At 34.0% G+C, this 12,546-nt stretch overlaps 1 protein-coding gene across 6 annotated transcripts in view; it reads right to left on the bottom strand.

Annotated features, from left to right (window-relative positions):
* Positions 1–12,546, bottom strand: part of LOC141389026 (uncharacterized) — a 559,199-nt gene that overhangs the window by 132,533 nt on the left and 414,120 nt on the right. For all 6 annotated transcript variants that reach the window (XM_073960023.1, XM_073960024.1, XM_073960026.1 and 3 more), the window contains one exon: positions 2,031–2,245. In XM_073960023.1, the coding sequence (XP_073816124.1) occupies positions 2,031–2,245 (215 nt within the window). The remainder of the gene's footprint in view (positions 1–2,030; positions 2,246–12,546) is intronic.

Here is a 12,546-nt window from a genome sequence, read left to right as displayed (position 1 = left end):
CGAACTTCCGCGTTATGGCGTGATTAAATTTTTGCTAGAGACCCTGTAAGCCATCAGGAATTAGCGTTATACCTTTGTTCTCTGTTGATTTAGCTTATTTTTGAGATGACATATGTTCAGTCAAATCGAATGGGGATTATTTTCGTAGAGCACTTCGACCTTCTAACTCTCTTTCTTCAATGTCCTTTTCGTCCTTTATTTTCAGAGCCGCTATAAAAGTGTCACAAGATTACATTTTTCAGCTTCGCAGTGTTCTGCAAAAATGTCGCTTAGATAATTTTAGGTACGGCTCTCATTGACAATTAATCGCTTTTGTCTCGTTTTCGTGGTCGTTTTGTGCATTTACTCTGTTTTTGTTCAGAAAAAGACTATATTTTGTTTTTTGTATATTCGTTACAGAACATACAAAAACACAAAACAGTTTTTTCTGAGCAAACAGGGGCAAATGTCAAAAATGACTATGAAAACGCGACAAAATCGAAAAATTTTCTGAGTGACATTGAAAAACGTCATCTTGTGGTACTTTTATAATAAAGGACGAAAAGGACTTTGTTTTGACTGAACATATGTCATCTCAAAAATAAGCTAAATCAACAGAGAACTTTCACCTCCATTTTGTTGCACAGTGTTATAAGAACTCCATCCCAACTCACTTAACCAAATGCTGTAAAAATAAAATTCAGCTTTACGGTGCAGTGCATACAGATTATTGAAAAAGTTTTTTATTTTGTTTCTTTATCTCGTGGCACTTTTCCCAGAGTTCTATCACAAACATACACACACACGCCCACTCACAGGGAAGTACAAATATTCAATGCAAATGTTGAACACCTCGTTTCGAATATCTTTCCTTGCAAATGCGAGTAATGTGGTAGTAGGTATTGGTGCCAATGTCGCACTTTGGCAATGCATATGCATACATATATAAAACTCCAACACACAAACCAATTTACATACATACATATATAGGAGAAAAGCAATACAAACTTTTTATACACACTCTCACACATAGCGAAAAAGCAGGTACACACATGCATCACTAGATTTACTCCAGATATGCATGTGTGTTTGGTTACGTATTGGAAAACGATTTGCATATGTCTGAGTTTTGAAAAAGTATTTATATAAATATATTCTTTTTTGCCGCCTTCTACTACATCTCTTCACTCTTTCCACATTTCTTTTTTGGCTCCACGTTCAGTAAATATTGTATGCATTTTTAATTTATTTTAGTGTAGTTTTTATTTTCCAGATTTTTTTCTATGTTTTTTTTTAGTTTTTCTGAAACCAGTTAAACTTTTACGTTTCCCATCCATCTGTAGTTGGCTTTTGTTGGTAATTCGTTTTTGTTCTGTTGAGGTTTTTATGTGGTTTTGAGATCATTTTTTAATATTTTTAAAAGCTTTTCGAAGACTAAGATTACTGTTGTGGTTGAAGTGATTTTTTAGAGTTAATTAAAATAAAAAAATAAAATAAAAAAACAGGCATTAAGTAAAGTTTTGTAAAATATTGGAAATATTGTGTAGTTGTATAGATCTGGGTAAGCTATTACTGGTATTTAACTTTTTGAACTAATGGAAAATAATTTTAGGGGGAACAAAATGCATTATATCAGGTTAGGATGGAATATAATAAACTGCATTAAAAAGTATTTATAAGATTTCATTCGTTTTTGTTAAAAGTGAATGCTTTGTTTACTACAGAGAATTACTTCTTTAGGAGTTTTCGGCTACCCTGCGTATGAGGCATACAAATAATTCATACGCCACCGATGCCAGCATTCTATTGTGAACTGTTACTACACATATGTATGTATGTAATTTCGGATCAGTAAGACTTTTATCCGGAGATAAAAGCTCAAATTGTTGAACGTCCATGAATTTTTAAAGTTTTCATTAAAAACACTTTAAATATATTTTGCATTAATATCATATTTAACAAGCAAAACCATGGTTCTATCCACATAAACTTATGTGTTCACATGTATTTATTCACATTAATACGTGTGTAATAACAGTCTGCATACTTACATCAACATGTATTCCGGGAAAGGGAAAAACTTTCGTATTTGGAAATTCACCAGGTGTATAACGATAAAATTCCAATTGGCCGCGATAAAATTTGGCTGAATAAAGTGGTGCACCCTCGAGATCGTACATACAACGTAATATGGCATGTTGGCCACGTCTGACAGCAGGTGGTTCAATTATTAAATTGACATTACGTAAAGCACCATCAACGAGATCTGAAAAAAGATAATTAAAATTTGTAAAACAGCATTTAATAACAGTTTAAATTAAATATAATATTTAAATATTTTTAAGAACAGATAATTGGTTAATTTAGCACCACAAAATAATTTTTTTGGACCTACATATGTCCATATTTATATAGAATAAGTTTTTGACCAGGAACTCTAATGTCAATCTACATCTAATTTGGGCCAAAGAAGTCGATAAAAACTTTAAAACAACTGAAACCGGTTGGAAGAAGTTTTGTGATCACTGTAAACCTCAAATGGAAAATTACAGATAGTTAGCGTGGACTATACCATATGGACCCAGTTTAACATTTTGTTGGGAGAACTTTTGTGACCACTGGAAACTTCAAATGCAAAATTAAATTTATTTCCGTAAATAATACGTAAAATCTGGAGGTTCTGCTATATGGGGGCCTACACCAAACAATGCGCCAGTTGAAATTTTCTGTGGAAACTCAAAATCAAATTACAGCTAGCTCCAACAATAAATTCAGCCAAATGCTCAAAATAACTAAAATCCGAAGGTATTGGCATACAAGGGACTATACCAATAATTTTGTGACACCTGGGAATATCAAATTACAGCTAGTCCGGACAAAAACTGCAGCTAAAATCCTCAAAATATCTTAAATACGGAGAAACCGGGCTATGCCGAAACAAGGACCTATATTCAACATTTTTCTTGAAGAAGTTTTCTGACAACTGGGAATCTTAGATGACAACTTACAGCTAGTTTGGTCGAACAATGTAGCTAAAATCCTCAAAATACCGCAAATCAGGTGGAACCATTATATAGGGCCTATACAACAAGTAAGAAAGTATCAGTCAGCTGTGCTGACGGACATATACCCTCAGCCACTGAAAAAAGAACACAATAACTATGCGGTATATAAAATATATTGATTTTGTATCATGAGTTAACTTTAAAATCTGTATGTACCGTAATGTGGGGCTACACCAAATCATTGAAATATACCAAACATTTTTAGTAACCAAACTTCTTCATAAAGGACTCGAAATATTAAATTATGTTAAAATGAGGCCGCTAGAACAACCTACTAAAAAAAAGAATCAAAACGATGCGAGAGGATCTCTTAAACTTCACTTTTTTGAATTTTGTGCGGGAGGTACTCGAAGGAATGTGGACCGATATAGCCCATATACCAATCTGATACATGACTAGATTAAATAATATGATGTGCAAAGTCTGCACCATTAAAAACTCCTGCGAGAATTACCTTGGGGATTTGCCATTTTGGTTGGAGCCCTCAGGGTTTCTTGGAACATTAAGGTCAGTATCTCAGGAAGTATAGACTTGCGTCATAGAGGGAGTCGCAAGGACAACCCGGACTTCAGTTTATCCGAATTTTGAGTGGGAGGTACCCGAAGAAGTGGACCGATATAGCCCATATACCAAGCTGATACATGACTAGATAAAATAATATGATGTGCAAAGTCTGCACCATTAAAAAACTCCTGCGAGAATTATCTTGCGGATTTGCCATTTTGGTTGGTGCCGTCAGGGTTTTTCTTGGAATTTTTAAGCCAATATCTCAGGAAGTATGGACTTGCACAAGAAATTTTATCGTTGTAAAGGGAGCCGCATGGACATGTAACTGAAACAAATTTCAATACGATCCAAGAGGAGCTCATAAACTTCACTTTAACCGAATTTTGTGTAGGAGGTACCCGAAGGAGTGGACCAATATACTCCATATTCGAACCCGATCTATATCCAGAAGGAACTATTCGATGTGCAAGCTTTGGACCAAATCGATTGCTCCCTTCGAGATTTATCGTTCACACCATTTTGCAGACAAATTTTGAACTTTTGTGGGGAAGGTACTCGAAGGAGTGGACCGATATGGCCCCTCTTCGAACTTAAACTTAAACAAAATATTACGATACCTACAGACGGACGGTCATGGCTAAATCGACTGCAAATTGTCTAAACATACTTGGGGTCTAAGACCGTTATTTCGATGAGGCACGTTTTTGGTCGTATCAAAGTGTATATACCCTTTCTAGCCTAAAGGCTGAGTGTATAAAAATATGGACTTAGCAAAAATCTTCAAAATACCGAAAAAGCGGGAGGTACCATTATATGGTACAAACATAGAATACTATGGTAAAGAGTATAAAAAGTATCAGTCGGCTTTACCAACAGAGATAACCCTCAGTCTTTGTGAATTCAAACTTTCATCTATGGACAGATCTAATACGGGCTACACAAAACAAACCTTTTCTCCAAAACTTTGCAATGTATAGAACATGCCGATAACGAATCGAAAAATTTCGCGTTTTTGTCTTACATTTGTCGTAGTGAGGGGCCGCAAGAACAAACTGTGTCAACAAAATCAAACTTCGAGAGATTTTTTTAACTGCACTTTTCCCGAAATTTTTTTAATTTTGTATATTAGAGGTACTCGAAATAGTGGACCAATATATCTCATATTTGCTCTATGTCTGTTATCAAAATGACGATGTGCCAATTATAGACAAAATCGGTCACTCCTTTCCAGAGTTATCTTGTGACCGTTTCAGCGAAAAACTGCTACCATATGTGGGGGAAGTACCCGAGGAAGGGTATCGGCATTGTTCATCTTGGAAATTGACCTATATTTTGAAAAAAAAAATTTTGGACCGAATCGGTTGATCCTTTCGAGAGTTATCCTGCTCTCCAAACAGTCGTACAAATGGATGAAACGACTCCAAATTCTCGGACACGACTTTGTCTAAACATCATTTTGTGACTCATACATGAGTATTTAACAATACATATGCTACATGTATGCATGGGGTTTTCTGAGTGAAATCAGACACTTTTTTAAAGTGATGTTTTTGATTTCCTTTCTTCTTTGCTGTGGTGATGCTGCTAGTCAGCAAAACATTTTAATATTTTCAAATGGTTCCAGAGATATCGCGCCTTGAAAAAGTCGAATTCTGTAAAAACTATATGCAAAGAAATAGTTATAAATTCTCTAATATTGGTCCAAATAGAAAAAGTGGCCGATTTCATTCAGAAATCCCCGTATGCATGCATACGTAAATTTCCAACGTGCATCCTCGAAGGGGATGAGTGCACCTCGATTTATATTAGATCAATGAAATTGGACAACCTTTTAATGTCGGGCCAACACTGTGTGTATAACGATAATACTCGTAGATGATTTTTGGGTAACTTCGTTGCGTTGTATTACGATTTATGTCATTGGAATTATTCGATATACAAGTGATTTAGAGATCAGTCTATATCCTATAACCTTGGAATACGCCCAACAGAACCAGGCATATCCGCTATAGACATAAAATTCCACAAATTGGAAAATGTGTAGCTGAGTGTATTTTTAAAATGAAATTGAAATCTATTTATAGCTCAGAAGATCTTATTTAATATACGTCAATAGTTGAAGAATCCCCAACCAAAATGTATTCGTCGTTACAATTAAAATATAAAAAAATGTAAAAGTGCGATGGTTGTTGTTTAACCACCTAAGACATCATTGTACAGGTGAGATTTTCTACTTTAATTGACAGGATTTTTATTTGGAATTTCTCGCCTCTAATATCGCCACAGCAATTTTTTGCCCATTTCGACCCATGAATGTTATCTGACCATCATCAAAATCAACAGGCTTCTTAATATTCTCAATGATTGTAAGTCTCTCAATCTAAAGACCCACCCCACATTATGGTGTATTGTACAAAAACACTTAAGAATATAATCGACCACCTATATTTATCATGATAACTGGTACAAAAGAAATACAATGAATTTGTAACGAATCTTGCATTAAATAATGTTTTCTCTTCTTTTCAAATCAAAAGAATTATGCAAATTTATCGTTAAAGACAGACAATTTTTTAACCACCAACAAAATTATTACAATTTGATTTTTATCTTGTGAAAGTAATTTATCAAAAACCACAATATGTTAAATATAAATTGTAGTCAATTAGTTTGATTATTGTTCAGTGTGTGTGTGTATGCGTGCTTCACATAAAACAAGATTTGTGTTATTTTTTGTAATTACAATATAAACCATAATTTATAATTGCAATAAAATGATCTAAATTATTTGTGTAATATTTGTTGTTGATTTGAAATTTCCCCCTTTTGTATACATTTCCATTCCTTCCCCCCACCCAGTCATCACTTTCATTTCACTTCCTTGATATTACATCATCATCAACATCATCATCTTTTCATCTTTGCCATGTTTGAAAATATGTAATCCCTAAAAAATAAATTGAATATCAACATGAAAAATATTCGGAGACTAAATGATTGATTGATGTCTTATATCTGCCATAAGTATAATGCCAGCAGGAAAAAAGTTTCCTCTCGTGTTGATGGATTATGAAATTAGCACTTTATGGAGTCAAGAAAGACAACAAAATGAGGAATTTCTGTTGTGTTAAAGTTCAAAGTTATTATTATGTGATTATTATTATAGGAAAAACGTGTCATAGAATTTCATTTTACAATAAAAGTTAAAATATATGTTCCATATTCGAACCTGATACATGACTGGATGAAATAAGTCTGCAACAATCAGAAACCCCCTGCGAGAATTATCTTGCGGATTTGACATTTTGGTTGGTGCCGTCAGAGTTTCTTTAAGCTTTTAGGCCAAAATCTCAGAAAGTATGAAATTGCACAAGAAAAAAATTGTACCGTAGTAAAGGGCGCAGCAAGGACAACATACTGAAAAAAATTTCAAAACGATCTGAGAGGTGCTCTTAAACTTCACTTCATCCGAAATTTGTATGGGAGGTATCCGAAGGAGTGGACCGATATAGTCCATATTCCAACCTGAAACATGACTGGATGAAATAATACGATATACAAAGTCTGCACCAATCGAAAATTCCCTGCGAGAATTATCTTGCGGACTTGCCATTTTGGTTGGTGACCTCAGAGTTAATTGGAGCTTTTAGGCCAATATCTCAGGAAGTATGGACTTGCACAAGAAACAAAAAATGTATCGTCGTTAAATCCGATCCGAGAGGTGCACTTAAACTTCACTCTTTCCGAATTTTGTGTGGGAGCTACCCGAAGGAGTGGACCGATATAGCCCATATCCCAACGCAATCTATATCTGGAAGAAATAATATGATGTGCAAAGTTTGGACCAAATCGATTGCTCCCTTCGAGAGTTATCGTTCACACCATTTTACAGAAAATTGTTGAACTTTTGTGGGCGAGGTACCGGTAGGAGTATACCGATATGGCCCATATTCGAACTTGAAGTTTGGACAAAATATTACGATACCCAAAATTTGGTTCGAATCGGTTGATCCGTTCGAGAGTTATCGTTCGCACCAGCCAGACAGACAGACGGACGGACAAGGCCAAATCGACTCCAAATTAAATGAAAGGAATTTCGTTCAAACATACCGTTATTTCGATGAGGAGCATTTTTGGTCGTATCAAAGTGTATATACCTAAAGGTCCACGTTTGGTGGCCTAATGCTACATGAAAAAATATTCTTTAAAAAATCCAAGTTTGGTGGCCTAATGCTGCATGAAAAAATATTCTTTAAAAAATCCACGTTTGGTGGCCTAATGCTGCTTGAAAAAATATTCTTTCAAAACATTTGGTGGTCTAATGCTGGAAGCAAATTTATTCTTTAAAAATCCAAATTTGGTGGCCTAATGTACCCTGAAAAAAATATTTTTTAACAAATCCACGTTTGGTGGCTTGGTGCAGCATGAAAAAAATATTTTTTAACAAATCCACGTTTGGTGGCTTGGTGCAGCATGAAAAAATATTCTTTAAAAAATCGACGTTTGGTGGCTTGGTGCTGCATGAAAAAATATTCTTCAAAAAATCCACGTTTGGTGGCTTGGTGCTGCATGAAAAAATATTCTTTAAAAAATCCACGTTTGGTGGCTTGGTGCTGCATGAAAAAATATTCTTTAAAAAATCCACGTTTGGTGGCCTAATGCTGCATGAAAAAATATTCTTTAAAAAATCCACGTTTGGTGGCCTAATGCTGCATGAAAAAATATTCTTTAAAAAATCCACGTTTGGTGGCCTAATGCTGCATGAAAAAATATTTTTTAAAAAATCCACGTTTGGTGGCCTAATGCTGCATGAAAAAATATTCTTAAAAAAATCCACGTTTGTTGGTCTAATGCTGCATGAAAAAATATTCTTTAAAAAATCCACGTTTGGTGGCCTAATGCTGCATGAAAAAATATTCTTTAAAAAATCCACGTTTGGTGGCCTAATGCTGCATGAAAAAATATTCTTTAAAAAATCCACGTTTGGTGGCCTAATGTTGAATGAAAAGAAATATTCTTTATGCATGAAAAAAATATTCTTAAAAAATCCACGTTTTGTGGCCTAATTCTGCATTAAAAAATATTCTTTAAAAAACCCACGTTTCGTGGCATAATGCTGCATGAAAAAATATTTTTAAAAAATCCACGTTTCGTGGCCTAATGCTGCAGGAAAAAATATCCTCTTAAATATACACGTTTGGTGGCCTAAATGCTTCATAAGAAATATTCTTTAGAAATTCACGTTTGGTGGCCTAATGCTGCATTGAAAAAATATTCTTTAAAAAATCGGCGTTTGGTGGCCTAAATGCTTCATAAAAAATATTCTTTAAAAAATCCACGTTTGGTGGGCTAATGCTGCCTTAAAAAATAGTCTCAAAAAATCCACGTTAGCTGGCCTAATGCCATATTCTTTAAAATAAATCCACGTTTAGTGGCCTAATGTTGCATGAAAAAATATTCTTTAAAAAATTCAGGTTTGGTGGCCTAATGTTGCATGAAAAAATATTTTTTTAAAATATCCACGTTTGGTGGCCTAATGCTGCCTACTTCTTGACACGTTTGGTGAATAAAAAAAAAGTCTCGAAATATTCGCCAGGGTATCTATAAAGTGCATGAAGAATGTGATCTGCATAAAACTCTAAGTCGATATAATGCTGTCCGTCTGACCGTATGTCTGTTAAATCAAGATACAGTTTGCAATATTTGAGATAAAGCTTTACACGAAGGTGTGGGTATGGTATTATACGGTTTAGTCCAAGCATACATATGAGGGTTCCAAAGCCATTATTTATTTGTTGCACATTTTTTTGATATAAGTTATATACCCTCGGTAGCCTAAAGGCTGAGTTATTAACAATTTTTTTGTTTGCTTTCAATTAATGGCTTAAAGTTTTCTGATCCAAGCCTTTTACTGTAAGTAGCAAATGAATCGATATGCTACTTATCTTTCTTACTAAGTACAGTAAAAGCAAAGATGCAGTGTTAATGCTGCAGTAACTGGCTACGAACGTGTTTATTTTCTAAAGCTCATTGCAGCATTTCAATCCCATAATTTTAGTTAAGTACTAAAGTTGGCTTTAGAAAAGTAAACATCATTAAAAACAACATGATGTAACCGAAGAAATAATAAGCATAGTTACAAACTCCAGTGCTGCTTAGGGTATTTGGTCCTAAAGACACAAGATGAAAAATATTTATTCGTATTAATAAAAGGGTTGCAGTTTCTGTACACAATTGACCTAGTTCAAAACATTTTCTCCAAAATAATTTAATTGAAAATTTAAAAGCTAAATAATAAATATTAAAAATTCCTAAAATTTCTTAATCTTTTCTAAGATATAAAAACCAGTTAAATGGAATAAAACATATTAATTCTTATCTTCGATATTACAATATTAATGCTCTCAAAAGGTAATAAATTTCAACAATTTGAAATATTTTATTTATTTCATTAAATTATAGGCTTTTATTTTACAAATATTAATTTTTGCCTTTTGTAAGAAATTCTCGGCACACAAAAACACAATTCAAATTAAAATAGGTTAATGTTTGTGTTCAATTTAGTTTATAGTTGGTAAATATTTTTCAAATATTTAACTTTGGTTAAGGGACTATTTACAAGAAAATCCGTATTGTACCCATACATAATATACATATATCCATGCGTATGTATGTATGTAGATATGTAGATATATGTATATGATGTAAATTTTAATGTTTGTCAAATAAAGTTATTTGTGACTAAGGTATGATTTAAATAAATTTATTTTTAAGACACGTCGTCATTGTGTGTGTGTTTTGCAAATAATGTATGTAAACATGGGCAAATACAAGGTTTTGAAATAAGATAGATATATTTTAAAATATCAAACTAGCTGGCTCAAAGGGTCTATCAGGAATAAAAATTAGTTCAAGGAATGCATCTAGTACTAGTTATATCAAAATCAGATCCGACTTTCACAAAATTTTGTTGGATTAATTTTTTAGCCACAACAATAAACTGATAAAGATGTCGTGAATATTCACCTTTGGTTCCATACAAATAAATTACTATGGAAACAAAGATCGCTACATACAAGATTTTTGGATCAAACCACGTGTGTAAACATAAGCCCAACTGCAACGACTCCAACGAAAACATTCCGAATTTTTGAATTTTTTGTCAAGAGGTAGGGTTGTTGTCAAGAAGTGGGTAGTATTGCAAAGCTCATGAAAATACCTATCACATTGTGCGGTTATTTTTCCGGATTTTTTCTCCATATGTGTAATTTGATTCTTACTTCGCGATATCTCAATATCAGTGACTTGTTTTTAAAAATCGTAAAGACCATTTGGGTAGATATGATAAATCTTAAAATTTTTGAGATAAGTAAGAAAAAACTGAATAGGCCCTCCAAAAATGTCCTTTAACCCGAATAAGTTCTTTTGCACACATGGGATCGATGGGGACTTTTAGGACATTACTTCTAATGGCAAAATTTAGCTGTCTACCAAAATTTAGCTTTGTAAGAATTTTTAGTATTTCCTCTTTATACTCATGTCTAATTTAAGCGGACTATTAGGCTAAAAATTTCCCGTATTTTGCACTACAACGTATGTTCTAATCTGTTGGGTTTTAACACCCTCAGCCTTTCGGCTAAAGATGGTATATAAACTTTGGTAGCATCAAAAATATGCCTCATCGAGATAATGCTTTTTGAAACCAAGTATGTTCGGACGAAATCCATTTCAGTAAATTTGGCGTCGATTAAGCCCAGTCTGTCCATCAGGCTGGTGCTTACGATGACTCTTGTACCGGTGAAAAGATTTGGTCCTCGCAATATTTTGTCCAAACATCGATTATTTTCGAAGATGGTTTGTTTGTACGAATATATACTCTCAAAATTGTTCGCTAAAGTGGCATGCCCAATAACTCTCAAACATATCCATCGATTTTGTCCAATGTGTTTTTCGTGATATTTCTTTCAAACATAAATCAGCCTCCAATATGTACTATATCAGCCCATTCCTTCGGGTATCTAACGTATAAAAACACATTACATCCATACTTCCTGTGATAATGGCCCAAAAATCTCAAAAAAACCACACCGGCACCAAATAAAGTGTCCGTCTACATAAAATGTACTCTTAGTGGCCCTAACACTTTTCCACTAAAAATTGTTAACATAGGTCCATGTTTTTGTATAACCCCCATATAACAGTACCTCCTGATTTTCGGTATTTTGATGATTTTATCTACAATTTTATTCGGAATAATCTGCAATTCGATATTTGATGTCACAATCCAAAACAGCTCCACTAAGATTTGATAAAAGATATTTTTAAATATATTGCATTTGAGGCATCCGTGATCGAAAAATGCTCTACCTTAAAAAGAGGACAGGAAAGAAGACTAAGTTTTCCATTTCAGTTCAGAATATTTCATGCTGGAGGATATAAAAATTTGTTTTTTGTTAAAATGGCGCACAAGATATCTCTGGAACGGATCTAAAATTTGGTTCTCGTAATATTTCTTTCAGACATAGATCAGGTTCAAATATAGACTATATCGGTTAACAACTTCGTGCAATTCCCATATAAAATTTAAACATGCCTTTGATCATTGTGAAATTTGTTTAGCAGATTATTTTCGCGTTAATTTTTATACCCTCCACCATAGTATGGAGGGTATATTAAGTTTGTCATTCCGTTTGTAACACATCGAACTAATCATTTGCGACCCTATAAAGTATATATATTCTTGATCAGGATAAAATTCTAAGACGATCTAGCCATGTCCGTCTGTCCGTCCGTCTGTTGTAATCACTCTAGCGTCCGCAATAATTGAGATAGAGTGCTGAAATTTTGCACCCGAGGGTCTTTTTTTCCATAGGCAGGTCAAGTTCGAAGATGGGCTATATCGGTCCACTCTTTGGTATAGCCCCCATATAACGGTACCTCCGGATTTGAGGTATTTTGACGTTACTCGCCACATTTGCAGACCGAATTAGCTATA

Source organism: Musca autumnalis, unplaced genomic scaffold, assembly GCF_047663935.1.
Source record: "Musca autumnalis isolate F117 unplaced genomic scaffold, ASM4766393v1 scaffold_1, whole genome shotgun sequence".
Taxonomy (NCBI): domain Eukaryota; kingdom Metazoa; phylum Arthropoda; class Insecta; order Diptera; family Muscidae; genus Musca; species Musca autumnalis.
The sequence above is the reverse complement of the archived record's forward strand: the minus strand, read 5'-3'. Positions and strand labels throughout refer to the sequence as shown.